The sequence below is a fragment of the Pezoporus occidentalis genome, unplaced genomic scaffold (genome assembly GCF_034315485.1).
Source record: "Pezoporus occidentalis ecotype Australia unplaced genomic scaffold, CSIRO_AGI_Poc_V1 ctg231, whole genome shotgun sequence".
NCBI classification, from domain to species: domain Eukaryota; kingdom Metazoa; phylum Chordata; class Aves; order Psittaciformes; family Psittacidae; genus Pezoporus; species Pezoporus occidentalis.
This window is the reverse complement of record NW_026914191.1, coordinates 584,149-608,695: the sequence shown is the minus strand read 5'-3', so window position 1 is coordinate 608,695 and position 24,547 is coordinate 584,149. Positions and strand designations below refer to the sequence as shown.

Genomic DNA, 24,547 nt, shown 5'->3' with positions numbered 1-24,547 from the left:
CCAGTGCTGTGGGATCCTTTCTGTCTTGAAAAGGTTTCCATTAAAACTCTTCTTACAAGTAACACAGTAAGGAACAGCACACAGGCTACCAGTATACCAACGAATGAAGAATAAAGCATAAATAATTTCCGTGCCCCTGTGACTGACTTTATTAATTGTAGGCTGGAAGGAAAGACAGCAAGAAATAGACTACCAAAAACAAAGGGAAAGTGTCTGCCACAAAGAGGCTGTACATCTCAGACTGAAACCTCTGTGTGTCAATGTGTATATGCATGTGCATATATTATCTGCTACCAATTTCTGCTGTTTTCAGTGAATTTCATCCTAATCTTTCATACTCAATTTCATACTAAACTTATCTTATGAAACAAAAGAATTGTTGATGAATGTTTTCCTGGCAGCAGCTTGAAGAAAGATCTTGAGGTGTATCAGTGCACATCCAAACTAGTTCTTATCCATTGTTAAGAGTATAATCAGTGACAAATAATTCTGCAGGTACAGGGAAAAGGCACACGTACAACCAGTATGATGAGTTTTCCTGACATGAAATCTTTGAAGGAAGTTGTCCGGCAGAGAAAGACTGAAAAGGCGCCAAACACAATGTAAGCATAAAGGCAGGGCATAAGTGCAACTGTGCAGAGAGAGTGATATGCAGGTCTGTTTCTAGGCAGGGAAGATGTCTGTGATTAATCAGGAGTTGGTGGACATTTGTCATCCAAAGCCATGCTATCCACTTTCAATCAGACTAAATTTCAGTTTCCACAGAGAAACATGTCAATATTGATGCCCAATGGATTTACGAAGTACACACAAATACCTGATGTATTATGCATGCACGTATATATACATATGCATTTCTGTGACCACACATCCATTTATTTAGTAGTACAAATGCAGAGCCACTGATATATATTTATGTGATTATACATGGATGTAATTATATGGTGGTTTTATATTTGCATTTGTAACTACAGAATAAAAATACTGGTATGTATTGGAGATTTCTTTCTATATCCAGAAGAAATAGGAAGCACACAGATAAGATACAGTTGGACGTAAAGAACTGGCAGCCTGACACACTGAGTAGGCTTGTGCTCTCACTGAAGGTTGGGGCTGCATTAATGTTAGTTTCCTTTCAACCATGACAGGGAAGGAGGAGGGAGGTCTGGAAAGCACCATCTGCTTTTCCAGATTGCTGTTAATCTGCCAATAATTCATATTCGATATAAAGAATTAATGCTATGGGAGAACATTAAAATATACAAAGCTTTCATCTTCAGCATATGGCGCAAAGACCAGCAAAGAACAGGCATCAGGTTGTCCTCATGAGCCAGGAGGGTGGAGAACCCTCAGAAATTTGTCTTGTGGGTAAAAGAGAATGAAAACATGGACAGGTATGGAAGAGAAACTGGATATTCCTCTGATAATCAAAGAAAGAAACCTGGAAGCCAACAAAAAAAAAGCTTTGCAAATTGTATTCTAAGGTTGGACTAGCAACACTGGAGAAACTAGATCCAAGCCCAGACATGCATGAGGATGAATGAAATCCTGGCTTTGGGGAACATGCAGGCTATGTTTTGTGATCCTGAGATGGTTCCTGTGGGAACACACATTAGAAGCAGCATCAAGCAAAAGGTCACACAGAGGGAGTCTGAAGTCACCTGGAAAGGGTGGCATCAGTGAGAAAGCAAAGCGTGGGGTGATACATCTGATGTGAAACACTAATCCCAAAACAGTTGATTGCGGTTTTTACATTGACCAGTGAAGGTCGACATATGGTGTGCTGGGAAAACTGCCAGCAGAAGTACCGCTATTTTTTTAATGCTTTTAATATAAATGTCAACCTTTTTCTTATGTATACAGCTTTATTAGAGAAAGGAGTGCTGGTTACTAGACAGAGTGATCTCTACTTCTTATGACACTTCTGAAGATGTAGGCAGAGTAGGAGTGAAGTACATACAGATGACAGTTCACTGAAAAAGGATTATTTTGTCCTGTACCTGATATTCCAGCGTAATATGGGAACCTCTGACTACACCTACCCAAGCAAACTGAGCACTGACAAGCAACCAGCCTCACCATGAAAGCATCAGCACGTGTCCTAGCACAGCTTTGGCCCAGGCAGAATGACACTGCTGATCCCAGCAATGCTTCAAGAGCTAATGCAGGTCAACAGCCACACCAGATGCACCTAGCCTTTCTGATGGGCAGGACAGCTTAAGGGAGTTGATCTGTACAAACATGACCTCAACCATGCCTGTTGGACCCAGGATCTCAGAGAAGTCCCTGGCCCATTTTAGTTAGCAACTGAGATACAGCCTTTGAGTCCCTACTCCATACATTGTATGTGCCTCCATACTTTGCTCCTATACCCTCTTCGGAGCAACCTGCCAGTTCCAGCACTTGAATCCAACCAATATAAACAAGTATGAAGGCTTTTGCATAGGCAAACAGTGTATTTTGGATCTGTTACTCTATCGCTCCTCATAAAAAGTGGCAAGGGAGCTTTATGGAGATGAATAAACAGCCTTTCAAAGATATAACCTTTGCATTCCTGCAAAGGTCCCCAGTGTCCTGTGCAGTGTGAAATTGTCTTGTAACAACAACATTTAAGTTTCACACCAGAATTGAAAGGACTTACTACTCTAATACTAGGAAAAGAAAAATCACCCGCCTCTCCGAGGACAGAAAGCTGGAGCAGCAACATAAGTGATCTGGCAGTTCTTGCATAAACAGGAAGGGAAGAATTCCACAAATTTGATGACATGTGCTCTTTATTTTCAGAGTTGTTTGATTGATGAGTGACTGTGAAGGGGTGCTGTGTACGGGGAGCTCTGCTGATGGGCCTTGTGATCCAAAGCTGGAAGGAGCTCTAGACTGACATCACCGCTACCTGATGACAATTTTCTGGCTCTGGGGGCTTTTACTTCTGTCAGACATACTGGATTCTAAACACCATCTCTCCTTCATTTCATATGTCTTGTTTTTCTCCTAGCTTCCCCTCCCCCTCTTCTCCTCTGAGTTTTCTTACAGTGTAAAACGTGTGAATGGGAATGGGTTGTAGTCTGAAACCATGAATGTGGTGTCTGTTCCACTCTAACTTTTACAATCCTTGCTTTACACACAGCAAAAAATACCAGCAAAACAATTTGTTTTATTCTCCTCCCTGGTAAGCTTAAGGTTTGAGAACTTCTCAAAAGTTCAGCCTTTGTGAAAAGACTACAAAAAGGAGCAGGGGCCAGAGGCTAAAGCCACAACATCTTAAGACTCTCCTTCAGTAAAAGCACAGACTAATGACTCACATTCCAGAAGCAGGATGGGGTTAGTAAATAACATTTTTGGACCAAATATTATAGCTGGAAAAAAAAACCCAAACGGGTAAGATTTTGGACACACAAGCCCTCTAGGGGTTCTTTACCATAGAGTAGTAATGGCTTTAAGTGATACTAGCCTTAATTTCCACAGACGCGTAATGAATTTTAAAGGAAAAGCTCAGCACAGTAAGTAATGTTCGGTTTACCTGTGATGTGCAAAGCACAAATTCCAGAAATTATGCTTCTGGCTATATGAAATGTACTTATATTCTATGTATCCAAAGTATATGTTGTTTAACTTAGTGGTTTGTTTTATGAAAAGAAAATGAAAGACATCATTTGTATAGCTGCTTAATGTTTTATTCCTGGCTGGGTATTTGGACTAGGAAAACAACAGCTTTCCTTTTGGCTGTTAGTGTTTAATTATTCAATGTTAACAGCCAAGAAGTAAGCTGTTAGCCCTCCTTCTCTTCTTCACAGCTTTTCTTTCCCTCGTGGGTCTAAATCTGTCCTTCACAAATATGAAGAACAATTTGAATTGTAGAGACTGCATTTTGGCCTCACAGGAAACAGCCTATGGTTTGCATTATTTCCTTTTAATATTGGTGTGGTTTGTTCTCCAGTCTTTTAAAATGACACAGTAGCTGCTCCCTTTCCTCTGTCATTGATGTTCTTCTTTGAACACCGTAACAGACCCTCCTCCTTCACAGACCTGCTCTCTTTGGACATCTGCTGAAATGTAATGATTATTCTGCCCAAATCACTGTATTTACTGCTAGACAAAGTAAATAAACTTCAAACATGGTAGGTTTCCTCCTGCTTCCTCAGACTTCAGAAGCATTTAAAAGTTTTCTCTAAAGACAGCAGATCTTGGTATCAGAGGATGATTAACTGCTTGAATCATCCCAAAATAATATCTCATAAAATAAACCACATATTCACTATACTTGGGTAAAGTGCTTGAAGGCCAAATGTGCAAGTCTTTACCTAAAGACTCAAAAATGTCATACATCTTGCTTCTCTAAGATGAGAGCAACTCATGACATAATCACACACCTTCCTTGACCAGAGCTTTCCCCTTTACTCTCCTCTGAGAAAAACCTCTGGAAACAGGTTCATGTGCTCCAGCACCCCTTCATGACAGGTCATCCCAAGACACTTTTGCTGTATCAGTCAGGGATATACAACCCTTCATGATTGCTTCCTAATCTTTGCTACTAAATCATTCAGGTTACATCATAGACTGCTTGAATTCAAGCCTGAAACACTTGAAATGTTAACGGCAACAGGAACACACCATATATGCGAAATCACAAACTTACCATGAGTCTAGCTCGAGTCTAAACAATCTAATGAAAGAATTACCCATCCAGTTACAATGATGCTAACAAGTCACAGTTCAAATTATATTCAGTTAAATCTGTACACACACATTTTAATATCTACCCATTTTTTTGGTGGTATGCTTTCCTTTCTACTGCTTCTATGAGTCTTAACCATGATAGCTCCAGTGCAGGGGAAGGGAACTGTGAGCTATCAGTATTCAAGTTGTTCAAAGCTGATCAAAAGCTAAAACAAAATAATAGTTACCTGGTCATTAGGCAATCACTATTACAGGCGAACAAGCTAAAAGAAATCTGCAGGCAGGCCAAGACAAGCCCATACAAACCCCAAAAAGTCCAGAGGCCTCAGCTCTTAGCTTCAGACAGTCTGTGGCCTCTTATAATTAATGGTAACACCACATCTACTGGGCACAAGGCTACAGATTTTCCTTCAACTGGCCTTATGAAAGAGATCTGAAAGCCTACAGCAGTAAAGTCTCTAGTCAAATTCTCAGTTTGAAAAAGCATTTCAAGGATTTATGTCTTCAGATCAAGTGGACCTCTGGCAAGTGCTAGGGACTGTGAAGCAAACCCTTTCTCTTCGAGATCAGATATTCAATTCAAACTAAATTAGAAGAGATGAGATCACATTGCTCATCAGTCAGTCTCTACAACAAATGTCTGAATTACAAATTTGCCATCATACAGTAAACAAACAGACATTCTTATTCACTGCAAAAGGAGAGCAAAACTGAGATTTCATGGCTGTGAAACACTGCAACACCCTCTTTGGTCCAAATAAAAGCTTACTTCTCACCAAAATGAAGCAATCACACTCCTGAAAGGTGCTCGCTGCTCCTTTTGTAGCTCAAAACAGAGGAATAAACAGCGTGAGTCTCCATGATAATCAACATAATCCTCAGCCTCTGCCTGTATATCCAAACACAAATGCAGATTTAGACTGAGACTCACCATCTCTGACCTCTCTCTACATTTCAATGTGTGTTACTTCGAAATAAAGTTGTCACTGATTACATAATGCTAATAAAAAGACACCTATGAAATCCATATAAATCTTTGCTTAGCCTTTACTCCTTCTTATGAGGTTATGTGTTTTTCTTATGAGGTTCTCTATTTCAAGAAATAAATTACTACCAGGCATGGAATCTCACAGCTCATGAAAGAGGCAACATGACCTTTACTCCTATAACCTTCCAAAAATGTATGAGATTTTAATGCTTCATGTTATTTCCAGGCACTGCCAATGCTGGCATTTTCATTTACCTCTATGCAGGGTCATTGCAGAATTTGGTGAAGAAATTTCGAGCTGCTGATGCTGTGTAGAGAGGTACTAATCAGGACCTACTGAGCTACCCCTCCACGAACAGACAGAATGCAATCCTGCACCATAAAGACTAACTTCAGAGACCCGCTCAGGGTATTTTAGCAAACATTCTCATGTCCTGAGCCTACAACAGTAGAAAAGAGGAGGCCCAATTCTTCAGGACTGTGTCTTTTGTTTGCAACCCATCAACCACATTGATTTGGGTTACTCATCTTGAAAGAAAGCGAACAGGACAAAAAATAATATTTATACCTGTAGAAGTTTTTGAAAACCAAAATTCACCAAACAAGATTTCCCATCTGTCCTGTGTAGTGTCAGTATTGCAAAAGAAAGGACACTTGCTTACAGATAGTCAAACAGATTGGGAAAATCCTGCCTTTGTAATTGAAGGACGTCTCCACCTTTTAAACACTGGAAGTTATTGATTCCCCCACCAGATGGAGTAGCATGTACAGTTTTGACGATTCCTGCGGACGTGTGATTTACTTATTCGGACTGCATACTGTATTCTTAGCTAATATCATCTACTTGGCTCAGTAAATCAAAAATTCAAGCTCCAGAGCCTGAATAAAATCTCTAAGAATCTTTCTTTCCATGACTCTCCAAGACCTTTGATAACCTGAAGTAGGTTCTGTTCACAGTCAGCTCTTTACCTCAACTGCTGACCAGCAGAAATATCCCCAGTTTCAGAGGATGCAGACATTCAAGTCCGTATCAGAAAGGCTACACAAGAACCATATGATCACAAGTAATTCAGGTGGGAAGAGAGCTTGAAATGTCATCTAGTGCAATGCCCTGCCACCTACAACTCAAAGGTGGGCCACCTCTGAGATCAAATGAGGCTTCCCAGGGCTTTATCCATCAGGTCTTGAAAAAATCCAAGGGAGAAGACTGAACAATTGCTCTGGGAAACCTTCTCCAATGCTTGACTGTCCTCAAGGTGAAAAGCTTTCTCTTTGTATCCAACCCATCTTGCTTTATCTTAGACCTATGGGTTCTCATCCTCCTGCTAGGCACTGCTATGAAAAGCCTGCTTTCAACTTCTTCATGACCTCTGCGTAGATATAGGAAGGTTGCAACTAAGCCTCCCCTTCTCCAGGCTACAGAGGTCCAACTCCTTCGGCCTCCCCTCTCAGAGCAAGTGCTCCAGACCCTGAACACCTCTGCTGTATTTGCTCCAGCTCATCACTGTCTTTCCTACATTGAGTGTGCTCAAAACTGGACACAGCATCTCTTCCTGCAAACTGAAACATTGTGCCATCGCTGTCCTGCATTTCCTTGTATTGACAGCTCATGCAGAGGCTGACTCATATTAGATGGACTTCATACTTTCACGTCAGGTGCACAGCATTACATAAAGGAATATTTGTAACTTAAATCCTGATTTCTAGCCCAGCCTGTGTCACTGAACTGCTGTGAGGAGAAAATTCTTCAATTCCCACACTGCTTCCATGCAAGGACAGCATACACCTCATAGAAAACATACAAAAAGTTCACTCCAACTTGACATGTATGATTTTAATGTGACAAAAAACACATCCCCCTGATGCCTTGGGACCAGTTTCAGAAGCAGGTGTGATCAGGTGGGACCTACCAAGTGCTTTCAGCTCAGGCTGTATTTTTCCTGGAAAAGGCAGGATGATGCTAAATGGCCTCAGCAGAAACCCAAGCAGTGCTTTCTGGCAATGAACAAAGGTGGACACATACACAAAGAAACTGGGAGTGGCACTGATGCAGTGCAGAAATTAAAGTGAAGGAAAAGCACTGGCTTTGCTCAGATGTAATTGGCTTTATCCCATACACGGCAACCGAGAACAGAACATAAGATTATTGCCCTTCTGAGGAAGCAAAAGGGAATAGCCCAGCCACAACCAACATCACGACAGCTCTTCAGTGAATTACATCCCATACATGAACTTGAGCTATATACAAATGATATAATTAATACAAAGTAGCAACTGCAACCAGTGTGGATATCAGGGGAGTGAGAGGAAGCTGTACAACTGTTTAAAGCAGAGGGAGGTTTAGGGATTAGTCTGGTCAAAACTTGAAGGCAGCAAACCAGGAGAATAAAGAAATGATGGTGATATTGCTTGTGAGAGAGAGTACTGTGAGAGCTACTGAGACTTTGCTACAAAGAGCTAGTAAGTATTAGTGGTTCTTAGGAATTAGCAATATCTCAGACTATTATACTTTCTTTACTATCTTATTGTAAGACAGTACGTAGGTCTGCTTTTATTTAAAACTTACTTCCAGTTCTGCATGACTGTTGTCTTCTGATGCACCTTAACAGTCTTCCAGGGAGACTGTGCTACAGGGGTTTTACTCAGCAGCATCAGCTAAGGGTGAGAAGTGAAAAGTAAGAAGGGAAGCACTGCATGAAACCTCTTCTGTCACGGCAGGTGCTGGAAATATTCAGCCTGGGCATGCTAATTAGGCACTACAGTAACACTTTCAAGTCTGGGATCTGATGGTGTTAAATGCACAGTGAAAAAATAAGACTTTGTATGTGAATACTGCTTTGACTCCATACATTTGCTGGTTTACAGTAAAACAATCATTACACCTGGAATGCAAGAACTTGCAGTGCCACCACTCTACCCCTTTAATCTGCCTTTGCAGATTTTTCACAATCGGATGCTTCTTTTGCTGTAAGTTAGGATGCTGTGTTGGAAATATATGCCAGTTTTTATTACAAGGTTCCTTGTCACCTGACCCATGAATTATCAATAGCAGTATTGTTCCCAACTTCAGTATTATTTGAAAGCCACTGTCTTAGAGCAGATGGTGGAGGAATAGGTTCTGGAGCATTAATAAAATTGTTTCACAGCACTTTTCATAGAATCATAGAATGGTTTGGGTTGAAGGGACCATGGGGAGGGACAACTTCCACTAGAAAAGCAGGTTTTTGGAGGAAGCACATTACACCTCATTCCTTACCTTAAGTACAAGGAGAGTCTATTTTTCTAATAAAATTTAATGTAATGATCAGTATAGCACCTGGGTATTCATTTCAGGTTTGCAGTAAAGAGCAAGCTTAGAAACTGAACAATAAAAGCATTACATTTCCTTTTTAACACAAACGCACAGCTGCCTCATCCTCCTCGAACAGATGCTTAGCAGCTTTCCCATTAGCTTCACTATGAGACAGTCAAGCCCATGACACACACACACAAAGTTTGCTAACATTTCTCTAACAGGTTTTCTTTTTATTCCTCGCTGGTGAGACAATTATTTTCATACAAGAATAAAACTAGGCAAAATTTATATCCATGCAATTTGGTTTTTCCCACTGCATAGGAGTGACTCAGCCATATGTACCACAGAATTCCGCCTAGTGATGGCAAGGCACTAACAGACAGATTCTAACTCTGTGCCGGCACATCCAACATGAAGCAAGTTAAACAGAACTGGTTTAGTGATATCCATGGGGAAGAAACATGCTCTGACAGCATTTACTGACTTACTGTCTGTTTAAAGTGCTTGCCTGAATTGCCAATTACTTTTTTCTTCAAGGATCATGGTGCTCCTAAAACCTCTGGTCTCTGGGAAGTCTGTTTTGATGACTGAACCTGCCAAGCATGTCTTCATGAGGTTTTCGGGTTTCATCACCACTGTATACTCTCAGATTATTTCATCAGCAACATGAAGTTAAAGATCTGTAGCTCAGTCAGCAGCAGCTGTTGAATGCAGGGTTGAATTTCATTTCAAACAATCTGGCACCTACAATGTTAACAAATGCTCCAGCTACTCTAAGTTGCTGTCCAGAGTTCTTCAACTGCCCGAAGCAACTGGCACCTACAGGATACCTTTTCACTTGACACTAAAACAGGTTAGCAGAACTAAAACCTAGAAATGCAGGTTTGTCACCAGTGACTACAAAAGGTACACAACTATTCTATGATTCTATGATTCTGGAAGTCTAGAGTTAGCTAATCTAAAGTTAAATCTCACCCTAGAGAGGCGAGGTACGTGTCATTCACACAGAGAAAAGGAGTTCATCGAGTTACACATCCTCAAAAGAAGCCAAGTAAAAGCGGAGAGAAAGGGCTACCACTGCATGAAGTAGTGGTGCTCCTTAAGTACCAGGAAGGAACAGCTGCAGGTGAACTACCCTGGACAGCAGGACAAATAAAAGACCTCTGTGCTTCCTTCAGAACACAGATGCTTTCTCATGAGCTACACAGCCATAGCCACAACAACCTAAACCACAGAGATAAAAGGTTTGCTGCAACAAGTCATTTTACTGAAAACTTTTCCCCTTAAAGTAGAGAAAGATCTTCAAGCAATCATCCACGACAAGAGGCCTTATCCGATGTTCTCCTGTTCTTGAGTTTGCCACAAGGCAGAAAGTGGCTGAAAATCATTTTAACTTGTAGGTAGAAAACATTATTCTGGAAGCAGAATTATCAAAACCATTTTTCTTCCCACAGGTATTGTAAGGTTGTTTCTCTGTTCAGAAGCACAGAGGTATCTCACTCCACACACCCTCGTTCAATGAAGACAACTCTGTCATTAGTAAGTAATTTGCATGCAGACAGCAGGGAGATTAGTATTATTTAATTCCACCTGGGACAGAGGAAAGGCTCTATTATCCACTACTGTGAGTTCCTCCATGCGTGAGTTTTCAATGTTCTGTAAAGTTTCTTTGCAACCTGCAGCCAAACACGAGATAAAATTGTTAAATCTGTGGCAATCCACATTTGAACTTGGACTGTGTCATCAGTAAAATGGGTGTGTTCTGTTCACTGTTGTTACTACCTGCCATGTCTCTGCATTACCAGAGCATTATCAAACTACATGGCACAATTCAGTATGATCAGCAGCCCTCAGAGAAAAAGAGACAACTAGAATACAAAAGGAAGAAGAGAAAGTCACAACACATGTCAAGAATGACATATAGCCAGGTACTCAGTAACTTCACACCTGCTCTTCTTTTGCCTGCCTTTCTTTTCACCAACTTCCGAAATCAAAGCAGAAATCACAAATGCTGTATAATTTTCCCCTCCAACTAAAAAAATACAAACAGTCCCCTTTTACAGCTCACATCCCAAGTGAAGAAGCATTAATACTCTTAACATATTACTAACAACACCAAGTCTACAAAACAATCTTCTATGAAACACTTAAATAAACAGCTAATATGAGGATGTCAATACAGCGTCATCAAACCTGGAAATATATAACCTTAGCCTTTCACGAAATAAAAGGCATCTCTTTTCCAATCAAAAAAGACCCCAAGATAAATTTTTCTACCAAGCCCCTCACAGAATCCATTAATGTATTTATGAAATCATTTAGCGCTCACCACATGATCTCAGTATACCATCCACTCATCTCGAGCTAACACAGCTGAGGAAGAGAACACAAGCTGTTCTGTTTGCTTCTTTGCACTGCTGTCATGGTGCAGTCTAATGAGGGTGTACCATCTTACATTTTCAGAGACACATCCTTTTGTATTTCTAAACTGATAAAGCACTGTACACATTTGCATACATCTGTCTTTACAGATACATATACAAAGCTGCAGCAAAGGCATTATAACTTACTGTGAACAGTACTAAAGAGAGCTTGCACTAGTTTATGTTATGTCTCATAGGCTCAGAGAGCTTAAGAAACAGCTTGATATAGATGAGACATTGGAAAGAGCTGACAGTTTCTTCTTGGAGGGCAAATTCAGAGTCTGACATGATAAAAGAAAAGATACCCTTCTGTTGCAAGTGGGCCAAGTATGTATGGGACAATCACAAATTATACACTCGAACAACCGCCCTTCCCCTTGGTCCCTTCAAGAATGAACAATCATTGAGGGTGATTATCAGAGGCACAGTACTTATCATGACACGATGTCAAAAGCTGGGAGGAGTTCATATGCTATATGCACACTACAAGAAGGTTGGCCCGGATATAACCAACTGGATACCAGTAAATAGCGAAGCCTAGAGGTAGGAAAGATAAAAACCAATCCCCAACAAAGATTGGTTTTGTGTAGTACAGCTGGAGTCTACAGAGCAAAAAGCAGTTCTGAAACATCAGAACTAATGAAGCTCACATACCCACAGATCCATAGCTTGTCTGTGATTGACTGCAGTGTGCAAAAAAGGTGCAAGACCAAAGATTAAACCTTTTCCTATCCTAAGGACATCTAAGTCGTCTACCTCTCACCCTATTCTCCATAGGTAACAAGTTAAAAATGAGTTTTTGCTCAGAGGGAACTTCTACAGTCTCCCTCTTCCAACAGCTACCAATTCCACCCAACCCTCAAGAATATGGTCTTTCAGCTTCTATTCCTCTCTTAAATCAGACTGAATTTTGCTCCTGGGCTCAGATTCATGGCTGGGGGATGGAGGGAAAGCTTAAGCAACACAGATGTTCTCATGTACAGCAGGACCATTTCCTTATAAAACCCCTTAATCACTTGAGGAATAATGGAGTCTGAGGTTACATTTCTTTTAAGTCAAGAATAAAAGGTTCTCGTACATTATCATACCTTATATGGAAATACAAGTCCTTCCAGATGTCCTGAACCTCTATCGCTAAGGAGACAGAGTAAAGCTCTTTGCAGACCTAGAGCCCTCTCTGGAACTTAAGTAAACTATACAGATATTTACAGTTTCTAACAGTCAGCTCAGCCAAGCTTGTATTGCAATCACATACAAACAGGCACAGAAATTCAGTCTTACTAATTCCTAGCTTTCTAATATGAAGCTTTGCAAACGACCATCCTTCTTTTCCACCTATTTGTAAAAAGACTAGTTTCCTGTATTACAGACTGGCTACTATTTATCTGCAGGGCCATAATTTATTCACAAAGACCAAACAGAATTTCACACTCATTATTAGCCAAACTTCTGGTAAGTCTCTGCAACCTGCATTTCTTTATCTGTCCTTCTGTGGGGCTGAAGTTTTGATAAACATCAATTGCAAGAATACAGAATTGTACAGGTCATGTACACAAAATGCTAAAAATATGAGCATGAATTATCTAATGCTTTTATGCTGATCATTAAAATGATCACAAATTGAAAACAGACAATGGAGAAATCTGTCTTTATCATGTACAAGGAATATTAAAGCAAGCTATGATACTTCAGCTAGCTGTGTCCAAATATCACTTTTTCATGAATTAAAGCAGCAAGGGTTTTTCTAAACCACAGAAAAGCACACACTTCCAAAATATAAAGTCAAGAAGTGGGAAGTAAATTGCACAAAACTAGAGACATTAGACTCTGACAGCATATGTAAAAATCTGATACAGGCAATTGTAAACCCCAAAATATTTAGTCAAGAACAGCACTGTCAAAATAGTCATTTTCATACTACACTCAGCTGAATTAAATTTATGCTGTGCAGCAGTAAGCCTTCCCCCCCCCCCTTTTCTAAGTTCATAGCTGATTTTGGTCTTTAGAAGCAGCCAGATAGCAGGCAAGTAAAAATATGGAAAACTTAAAATGGAATCACTTGATGTGGCAAAACAGCTTTTAGGACCGGAAGCATTTTGAAGAAAATTGTTTTCTGCTGTGTTAGAAAACTGCATCATCAAGAGAAAAGGTTACCTATTTAGATAGTACTGTTACACATTACTCCTTTCCCTTACACTACTTGCATAAAAGTACATTATTTCTTTATTTCTTTCCCTTTGAGTCAGCAGCAGAGTCTGTCCACACTGTCAGTAGAACAACTGACTTGCATTTGGTCCTTTCTTAGCGTTTTCTTTCCTGCCTTAAAATGAAAATATTGACTGTACAGATTTCATTTTCTTGTTAGGCAAACATTTAAATGAGGTCCTTATCTCTGCCTTTTAAAATGGTGAGCAAATACACCTATTTGTTTTATTTTCCCTTGTGTTTTTAGCTCCCTTACATAGCAGCAAGTGGTTTGTGGATCCTTTTCCCTTTGACATATGATTTGTTTGGCTCAATTTCCACTGCTTTAGTGTATTCTCCTACCCCACTGCCTTTGAGTCACCAGAATTCCATTGCTCAACCTTCAAACCTCTGAAAACACAATCCTCCTACCATTATATTCTGTAAGACAATTTTCAACCCTCTACATTTACACTAGGCATAAGCATAGCTCAGAGCAACTATCCTGAAGTTTCTCCTTTCAGAGGTAATTGTACTTTAAGAATTGCTTTAAAGGAAAGTAGTGTGTGAGAAAGGCTGCTTCTACAATGTGTCAGCAGTCAACACTTGTATCAAGGCTGCATAACCATGAACAGTTTTCTCATTACAAGCTGATACTCAAACAGAAATTGTAACATGAACAACAGGCTAAAATAATTCTATCCAACTGTTTGGAAAGGCCTGATTTGGTTATCTGAATCTCAACATCACATCAGCAGTAAGAAACATCTGAAACACTAATGCACCGATATGTAAGTACCTTTAAAAAGAAGGAAGAGCTGTCTGAATGTTGAAAAGGCAAATAAAGACCACCACCCACAGGGAAACTGGAGACTTAACTGAAGAGCCACTTAACTGTATCTCAGCTTACTTGCATGTCCTGTTATCTAAAACACAGCCATTGCTCTTCAAGTCCTTCCATTCCACTTCTTCCTCACCAAGTCTTCGTTGAAAGAGTCTGGAACTCCAAAAGAAACATGTCTTTGACAGTTGTGCAATTATTATTTTTAAAATCAGTTAGGGACCGGCTCATCCTGTTGTTCCTTCAGTGCAGTTTGAAGGACAAGCATACTTATATACTTTCATGTATAATGAACACCGAGTAAAGTTCAACTTGCATTTGGGAAATAAATGAAATAAACCCAGCTATTTTTCTGGAGTTAAACATGACCAGCTCAGCTAGTGTACTTCTGTTTTATTTCAACGGACATGTTTGTTCCTTCACCTGTCTGTGCACCTGATTTTGCCTCTCCCATTCACAAAAAAAAACAACCCAACCAAAGATCTTCTTGCATAAAATTATATAGCAATGTACAGCATAGAAGAATCTGAACTGTCAAATATTGGAATAGGAGGAAAAAATACAGTTAAAACTGTTTCTATTTCCATACACAACTTTTATTGCAGTTCCTGTATTCCGAGTGTACAGATACAAATATAAAATGACCCACGACAAACTTTAAACCTGCCCAAATAGCAAACTGAGAAATTAATTCAGTATTAGAGCCAAAGTTGACAGGACTTCAACAGATGATAGGAAGCTTCCCCAGTCTTTCTCCAAGAACAACCAGGATCCACCATATTTTTGGTCCGAGATGTATGCTTTAAGCTGGCAGCTGAGTCTACGAACGAGTGTATTTACCCCAGATGTGCAGCATAAACACAGAAGCAATAAAAAGAAGACTCATGACCAAAACTGGAACAGGCCCACTAAAAATAAAGAAAAAAAATGCATTAACATAAAAAAAAAGTTTGCTTTGTCCAAAGGCCAGTCATTATCAGGCAAATGAAGTAATCATTCACAAACAATTGTACGAAAAAACTTATTCTGTTCCCATAGAAATACCTTAAAGTATTAGAAATGAGATATCCATCTCTATCAAAAACTGCTGCTGCCCATTTTTAAATAGTTTTACACACCCTAATTGTTACATAACTATAAAGTACAATACATAATAATAATAAATACAAAAATCACTCATTTAAAAAGCCATTAATGGTTCATTATTACTCAATGTTGTACAAACAATCTCTGGAAAATTATCAACTGCATTTACTACTCGGACAGCCACCTGAGTAGAGATGTAGTCAGATTCAAAAACCAACAGAGTCCTCTAGCGGCTAGTAAAATTTTGGCATAAGATTCACATTAGCTTTTTTTTTTCTCTAGAGGTTTTATTTCTTGTGGAAACAATGGCAACACTGGGTGAGAAACAGAGATTTTGCTTCCTTCAGAAAGATACACAGAATGACAAAGTTAACTCCATCATTAAATCATTACCCAGAATGTATAAATTAACAAATTTCTGAACTTTTTCCTCCCCATTATTATATTGTTTAGAAATTGTATGGTGATGTTTTTAAAAGACAATTTAATCTTAGCACGGTGAGAGACTAAATCAGTGGTTTCACACTGTGCTAAGATACTGTTATCAAATTACATGCACTCAGTACTGGTTCATACCGATCTCACTTCTGATTTTCAACATGAATTCTGCTATCCAGCCTGGACTAACTGTATCCTTCAGGTTACTGTGTATAAGCAGCTGTTACTTGAATACAAGAAAGTACATAGAAAGAAGCTGAAAGTGGATGGAAACAATTTACTACACATTTTTCTATGAGATCATGGTCCATGTACTTCAAATATTTGTAACTGTAATCTTATATCGAGTTTTAAAATTCATTTATTATCCACCATAGATTTATTGGGGTATGGAGAACCCTGAACAGACACAAAGCATTTATCACATAAACCAGTGACAAAACATGCAAAATAAAATAAAAAAAGTAAAATATACGTGCACAGTGACTACATAAGCAACCCCTACCAAGGAGCTTGTTTCACTAAGCAACAGAACATACTTCTCGATCCCCAGTGTTTTATACGTATTTGAAGTTTATGTTCTCCACAATATAAATTGCAATGGTATCAGGTGCACAGTCTTATACTGTGCCTGAATTACTATTTAATCCCTTTGAGCCTTTAGCAGTAGTAACATGCAAGCTACTCTATGCCGAAAGCACATGGGAATAGAGAAGCACCACTAACCAGAACAGAACACCAGAGACATAAACAAGGGAAGGTTGGTTGTATGTTTGTTGGCCGTTTGGTTGTTTTGAGTTTTTTTAACTTGCAGATGACAAAATAAACAGTTTTTCAATACTGACATGTATCTTATTTCCTCCAGTCCCAAAGACAACTTGCTGAAACCTTGCCATTCTCCTCCATACACCTGATTCTTCTCTGCACACCATGCAGTTTAAATAAACAGATTCAGGCACCTCTAAGACTTGACACTGTTCATTCTCAGAATGTCTTTCATAAGGTTGTATACTATATCACAAGCCCAAATTGATTCTCTACCCACAGGAAACACCACCAATAGCTCTTCAAACAAGAAAGCACAAGACAAGACACAGGAACCACAGGTATCAATTGCCACAGAAAGGGCAAAAAGTTTGGGTTTAGTCTTCCTTGCAAAGTATACAATGCTCAATCTGAGTTTTAAAGAGAAAAATATTGTGTCCCACTCTCAACCAGATTCCCCACAGCTCCCTTTTGCTAATATTACTTTTAAAGGCATTCCTATGTTCTAGAATCTTCCTGAGGCAAACTAAACTTGCTTGTTCAACATACTCTTCTGATGTTGAGTACAGCTTTTAAATGACTAAAATATAACTACACAGAATATAAAATCATAACTAGCATGAAATAGCCTGTTCTCAGGTGGTTTTATGGTGGTTCTTTTCCATAGTAATTTCAAGATCCCATATTTTGAACATCAGGATTAAAACAAAACACCATCACGCTAAGCTCTCACACTGCTGTATGCAGTAGCAATCACAAACATTTTTAAAAACTTCAGCTGAAGCACTTTACCGAGGCAACCACAACCCCTCTATAACCTGTATTTACTTTAAAACCTACCAAACAGGACAAAGAACATAATAATTGGTTGTTATGGAAAAAACATGTAGAAAAATACATGGAAATCTATAAGAAAGAATGTTCCTCCCAAGCCATGGTTCAGAAGGTGATACATCTGGTGTGCAGATGCTTTCTTCCATTAAAAGCCTGACCATACAGCTACCCATGGCAGCCTGCAGAAAAATCCCCAACCAAGCAAGCAAACAACAAAAAAACACAAATGATACTCCCAGTGTTCCAAAACCTCAAAATTTGGAACCACTGTGTTGCAATGTAAATAGAAGGGAAAAATCTACTTACTGACCTGCTTGTATTAAAGTTTAGAACAATTAAGTGGCCATTCAACACCGAAAGTGATACCAAAGGAGTCACAATGAAACTTATTAAAATTGGTAAAGCTGTTTGACAGCTTGTATCACAGCTTGCATCACAGTATTTAAACAATATAAAAATCTACCTAACAATAACACTTGTTTTTTCTCAGTTTGGTTTTAACTTTTAATTGAGCTTTAGTAGACCAAACAACATGGAAAACTGCTGCCTTTGCCTATCTGCACAGATTTACTCTAGAACACTATTACTGCTCTTTAGCTTTTTCTTTTCTTAAACTTGCCTCCTTTTTGGATTCAGAATGAAGAAAGCAAAACCTGAAGTAGTAGAGCACCACTACTTCAATGGTTTGCTTTTTAAAGGTTTGTTTTGTAAAATCAAGCACATATGAAAATGAAAAAACACATAAGAGCTTCTGAGGAAGGATTACCCACATGACAATCACTATCACAAGCCCTTCCCCAAATGTTCTGTTTGCACAGCTAGCAGCAGCCCCCTTAAAGGGCTCCCAAATAAAATACTAATGGATTATCTTTAATCCAGTAAGACCAAGAGGCCAACAAGTATAACTCTACAGGAAGCACAAATGCCCACTGAGGGTATGACTTAGCATGCATCCATCAGCTGATATACACCTTCCACCTTTGTTATTCAAGTATCTGGCTGTAAAGCTAGTTCGGGAAAGTGATCTGATTGACTCAAACCAGCCAAAAACTAAAAACTTAGGCTCTCCTTACAGCTTAAGGGACACTACCGCTATTATTTGACCACAACCTTGGAACAGTCACCTTGTAAAAACAGAGATATACCACAATACTATTTGCTGTGCAAGCTTAGGTAAAATAATTTATCTTCAGCTCTTCAATAAAAACATCTGAGATTCTGCAAGCACATGGCATATCAGTTATGCTTTCAAGGGGGTTGAAAGAACACGATACATCTATTAATAAAGAAAAAAAAAACAAAAGTTTTAACTAAAAGAGAACAAAACCATGCACAAAGATGCTAAATTAACTGTGATGAGAAATTTTTCCCAACTTTAAATGGACTGTTGGTCTTCAATGACCATTTAAGGCAAGACTAGACAATTACAAAATGTAACTTGTATCTACCTTTTTAAAGCCATTACAAACTTTATAAACTTTAGAACTACCTGTCCAAATTTACATATTAAGTAAAATGCTTTGTCCCAGATCTAAGCATGTATCAATTCAGCATGTTTTCCCATACACACCAAAACACTGATGCCTCAGTTCAAAGACTGAAAGATTACAGAAGCAGGTGAAATACACTGCCCCCATGCCTGCCACCACCCGTACACCCAACTTACACTTTGAGCCCTGGAGAGTCCTCAGTGTAGAATCGCCACATCCCACCAGTGCCTGTGGATGTGGCACGGCCTGCACTTCTTGTCCCGCAGCTGGCATTTTTCCTTTAGGGTACAACAGAATGAAACAAAGACCAAAACACATTAGTAGTCAGCCAGCTTCTAGCACTAAGCACCCCAAGAGACAGTGAAGAAGGAAGACACTTCATCAGACCGTACAGTTAGGCAAGTGGAGGGTATCAGCCTATGCAGCCAGACAAGCGGAGAGCACAACGGTCGACTCAACACCTCCTAGGGCTACAGCCGAGTGCACCGAGGCCCGGTGAGGGCTCCCATTGGAGCTCTGCCCGCACATCCCGCGGAAGCACACGGCTCAGCCCCTCTGCCCACCGCTGTGTGTGCCCAGTCGCCAAGTGCAAAGGACGGCGGTAGAGAAAGAGAGCTGCCCCACTCTGAGAACCTACCTCTGCCGGACAGTGGAGCCCGCAGCGCGGGGAGCCACGGCCTTGCTGGGGGAGCGGCCGGAGGAACCGACGCTCGTAGCGCTGGGGTTGGGCCCGGGCTGCGGGAAAAAGAGAGAGCCGGGAAACGGTAAGGGGCGGCGGACACAGCCAAGGGAGAGGAGCCGCCTCAGCCGCCCCCTGCCTGGAGCAGAACCTCACCATGGCAGCAGTACCAACGCTAGCTCAACACTCAACAGAGCTTCACACACAGTCCCGAGCGGCTGCTCCGGCCACGTCCCTGCCCGCAGCAAGCCCCACCCCCACCGCGCCTCCCAAGGCCCTGCGGCTACCAGTGATGATGCCTGAGCACTGCCGGCCTCTTTTCCCACCCTACCTTGCTCCTTAGCCCCTTTCCAAGGGAGCAGGCTCTCCGTAGCTCCGAGGTAGAGTTCTCTCCCTCACCAGCGACCAGGCCGGGCCGGCCGAGTGGAGAACTCGTGGGGCGAAGCGGCAGGCAGCGGCGGGACAGCCCGATGGGAGGACAAACGGTAGGGCCCGAGGAGATGGCTGACGTGTCCTGCGGCGGCTTTTGGGCTGCGCATGCGCCTTTGTGTGTAGTGCGTGGCTGGGGCCCGGGCCGCTGGTCTGAGCGCAGCGGCTATGGCAGCGGCGGAGGAGGCGGGTGGGGAGAGCCCGTCCGTGCTGTTCCTGCACCCGGACCTGGGGCTGGGCGGTGCGGAGCGGCTGGTGGTGGACGCGGCGTTGGCGCTGCAGGCGCGGGGCTGCCGGGTGCAGATCTGGACGGCGCACTACGACGCCGGGCGGTGCTTCGCGGAGACGCGCGGCCTGTCGGTGCGGCAGGCGGGCGGGTGGCTGCCGCGCAGCCTTTGGGGCCGCGGACACGCGCTGTGTGCCGCCCTGCGCATGGCCTTCGTGGCGCTCTATATCCTGCTGCTCAGCGGAGAGTGGGCCGACGTCTTCGTCTGCGACCAGGTGCGGGGCCGGGCCGGGCGGAGGGCGCCGCTGCGGCGGTGCTGGCGGGTAATGGGGCAGCTGTAGGGAGAGGCAGCGGCTGCTGCTGGGGTTCCCCCACCCCTCTCCCTGGTGATGGGCCTTGGCGAAGGAAAGTGCATGGGGAAGTCCCAGGGTGGGGGCGGGGTTTGGCGGCCTCGCAGGCCGAGGTGAGGGAGGAAATGCAGAGCTACAGCGGGAGGTCTTGGGTGAGAGAGTGCAGTTTGATGTGGAGGGGAGAAGGAGAAGAAGGATGGAGCGATAGGACGAGGGGTCATGGGTTCAAACTTAAACAGGAGAGGTTCAGGTTAGATATAGGGAAGAAGTTCTTTCCTGTTTGGGTGGTGAGGCACTGGAATGGGTTGCCCAGGGAAGCTGTGAATGCTCCATCCCTGGCGATGTTCAAGACCCGGTTGGACAGGGCCTTGGGTGACATGGTTTAGTGTGAGGTGTGCCTGCCCATGCCAGGGGAGTTGGAAGTAGATGATCTTAAGGTCCTTTCCAACCCTAACTATTCTATGATTTTAAGGTATTTGGCTTGTAACAAGACTGGCATTCAGGGTATGGCTTTGAAATCATGTGTGCACAGCAGCAGCACTAAACCAAATGATGATTGTCTCTTCTTGTCCTGTCTCTCTTGGTTGCACTAGGTGTCTGCTTGCATTCCTGTACTCAGACTGGCCAGAACTCGTAAGAAGGTTTTGTTTTACTGTCACTTTCCTGATCAGCTTCTGACCAAGAGAGAATCTGTCCTAAAGCGCATCTACAGATTACCGCTAGACTGGCTAGAAGAGTACACGACTGGCATGGCAGACTGTATTGTTGTGAACAGCAGGTTTACCGCCAGTGTGTTCAAGGACACATTTAAGTCCTTATCTCACATAAACCCAGATGTCCTCTACCCATCGCTCAACATCAGTAGCTTTGAAACGGTTGTTCCTGCAGACATAGCTGACCTGATACCAAAAAAGAAAAAGTTCTTGTTTCTTTCCATTAATAGGTATGAGAGAAAAAAGAATCTAGCGTTGGCTCTTGAAGCTTTGCGTGAGCTTCAAGGAAGGCTTGATTCTCATGAGTGGAATGAAGTTCACCTGGTTATGGCAGGTGGTTATGACAAAAGAGTTCTGGAAAATGTGGAACACTATGAAGAGCTGAGGAGACTTGCAGCCAGGCTTAATGTTAATGACCATGTCACTTTTCTGAGATCCTTCTCAGATGAACAGAAAATTGCTCTTTTTATTAACTCTGTATGTGTGCTTTACACACCAAGCAATGAACATTTTGGCATTGTCCCTCTGGAGGCAATGTATATGAGATGTCCAGTTATAGCGGTTAATTCAGGTGGTCCTTTAGAATCAGTCTTGCATAATGTTACAGGATTTTTGTGTGATCCTCTGCCAACACAATTCTCTGAGGCTATGGAAAAAATTGTAAAAGATCCTCTCTTAAAGAACACAATGGGAACAGCTGGGAGAGCCAGAGTTATGGAAAAATTTTCCTCAGAAGCATTCAAGGAACAGCTGTACCAATACATATGCAGATTAACACAATAAAATTTTATATTTTACTGCTTTGTATCTCTCGTTTGTGTAGGGGGCTGGTATTTATTGTGACTATGATGAAGAATCTGGGACATACGAATTCCTGTGGTGTTATTCTTGTGTTGCCTTCTGCCACTTGATACAAAGAACAGGCAAAACGGCCCCCACTGCCTCATCAGAAGGTTGAAATTTTCGTGTGGTAGGCTGGTCTGCCATTGCAGTTCTTTTGTGTACGGTGCCTTGGAAAAATGGATAGTTATAGGGCATTAACTTACTAGGAAATTACTGAACCTTTAATACTATACAAAATGTGGTCCTGTACAAATCCACATTTTGTAAATGGCTAAGACAAGTGCCACTTTATGTATTTAAAATGTTCAAGAATACTTTTTAAGTAAAAAAGGTATCTCAGATGAAGCATGGAGAGAATTTTAAGCCAACTGCATGTTTTAAAAAAACAGCACTGTTGGGCGTGTGAATTGTATGGTTTAAAAATGATCGACCTTTTACTGCTCTTAAATTGCATCATGTAGTCACACTAGGTGTCATAAGTGTACAGGTGTGAGCAGAAGGAAACAGACTAGAATTAAACCAGGGGCATCAGACTCCCTCACGTAAAAACGTTAGTACTGAAATTCTGTGTCTATGCAGATATCTGTGGTGCTTGGGGGTGTAATTTTACTTTGAGATTTCCTTTGTAGAGACTTAAATGATATGCCCTCTATTTAACATTTCATTCTAAACGATGGCACACTTGAAAAAGGTGTTAACACAGCAGACAATAAAGACATTTTATTTTGCCTGTTTTAGTGGTAACTTTTTGGTGTAACTTTTCTGAATAATTTAGCTGGGGGATACTTTCCTACTAATGTAGTGACTGCACATATGACAGTAATTTGACTTCCTCATTCCTTGAAATCATGTTTTAGCCATAAAATGCAATTTTGTAGTCTAAATTCTGCAATTTGTATTTAAAATCGTTTCAGGCATTTTCACATTTAGTACTTCACAAAAAGAGGCCCAGTCTTCTTGTTGCTTAGGACTGCAGCCTAGGTCTCAGTAGAAGGCTTTTATTTAAAGTCAAATAAACAAAGATCCTCAAAGTCTGTCCTTGTCTTTAATCAGGAATTTGGGGTGCTATAATGCTTATTCATTATAAGTTGGGAGCAGGTGGTTTCACGGGCCCTATATCCAACATTTCTGTTCATGTCAGAAGAACTGGCTAGCCTCAGTATATCATCTCTTGCCTCTTCCAGCATTTGTGTTTCTTCCCCACCCCTTAAACTTTTCCTAAATCTTTGCAACTTTTTCAGGATAGGAGTAGCAATGAGTGACTGAAGGGCCTGGAAAGTGTTAAAATAATCTGTGATCATTGATGTTAACACCTTCAAGACATGTTTGGCCTAGGTTTTAAGCTCCAATTAGAAGGTGCAGGCTAGTTGGAGCTAGTTCATGTGGTTGCTTGGTTGATGTTACATTCTCCAGGTTGCGCTGAGTTAATATGGAGCGTAAGGTACATACCAGTGCACACTTATCAGCATAGCTGCAGTGGTGGCTCCATTTATGCTCAAATCATGGCTACCAGCCCTTTCCTGAGTTGTGTTGGCATGTGCCTAGCCCTCTTGGTGACCGCTGGGACTGTCAACAGAATTTTCTTTCCTGGATGCTGGGCCCTGTCCTGTGATCACCTTTGGACTGTCATTCCTTGTAGAGCAGCCTGTCTTGCTAGTTCCCGGCAGGTAGCTTGGGCCATCTCAAGACCTGAGCTGAATCTCATGAAGCCAGGCCTTTGGGCTTGCCATCAGTTGCTGGTAAACCTCAAATTCCTGCAGGAAGATATGGTCAGCATGTAGAGGCATGGCATAGCACTTGAGGCTGCTTCAAGATCTCTTGCTCCCCATCTCAAGCAACCTGACCTAGTGGAATGTATCTCTGCTCATTGTAAGAAGGTTGGGCTAGATGATCTTTAAAGGTCCCTTCCAATCCAAACCATGCCATGCTTCTATGATCTTCTAGAAGCATTCAGTGGGGACTGGATGATGGTATCAGGATTTATTAGTCAGGTGTGGCTAATCTTTACAGCCTATCCCGGGGTTGTATATCCCAAGGGACATTAGATGCTCAGCTGTAATAATCTTAGCTCTTGGGGCACCCTAAGAGGAGATTATGACCATGTGGAAGACAAGGGCCCTGTGCTCCAAAACTTGATGACTGATTTGGAGCAGTTGTGGGGCGATCACAGCTGCCCTTTCACTACTGTTTTAGAGACCCACACAATTAAAGAGAAGCACCTCCATCATGGGATGACAAGTGCCCCCAAATTTTACACATCAGCAAGATGTAGGGGATATCAAGTAC

At 41.5% G+C, this 24,547-nt stretch overlaps 2 protein-coding genes and 1 long non-coding RNA gene across 4 annotated transcripts in view; 1 reads left to right on the top strand and 2 right to left on the bottom strand.

Moving 5' to 3' along the window:
- The window catches only part of SEC61B (SEC61 translocon subunit beta), a 32,509-nt gene extending 12,523 nt beyond the window's left edge, over positions 1-19,986 (bottom strand). The window contains exons 1-4 of one of the 2 annotated variants that reach the window (XM_062621690.1): positions 19,857-19,983; positions 19,659-19,756; positions 19,198-19,299; positions 14,983-15,316 (exon numbers count right to left, since the gene is read on the bottom strand). In XM_062621690.1, the coding sequence (XP_062477674.1) occupies positions 15,229-15,316; positions 19,198-19,299; positions 19,659-19,756; positions 19,857-19,859 (291 nt within the window). In that variant the 5' untranslated portion in view covers positions 19,860-19,983 and the 3' untranslated portion in view covers positions 14,983-15,228. Of the gene's footprint in view, positions 1-14,982; positions 15,317-19,197; positions 19,300-19,658; positions 19,757-19,856 lie in introns of those variants that run through there. The other variant, XM_062621691.1, reaches the window with a different exon arrangement.
- LOC134165183 (uncharacterized) overlaps positions 1-24,547 on the bottom strand; it is a 498,306-nt gene that overhangs the window by 301,378 nt on the left and 172,381 nt on the right. The gene's annotated exons all lie outside the window — the stretch shown is intronic.
- On the top strand, positions 20,249-23,295 carry ALG2 (ALG2 alpha-1,3/1,6-mannosyltransferase). The gene is made up of 2 exons (XM_062621688.1): positions 20,249-20,630; positions 21,299-23,295. The coding sequence occupies exons 1-2, from the start codon at positions 20,298-20,300 to the stop codon at positions 22,199-22,201; spliced, it is 1,236 nt and encodes a 411-aa protein (XP_062477672.1). The 5' UTR covers positions 20,249-20,297; the 3' UTR covers positions 22,202-23,295.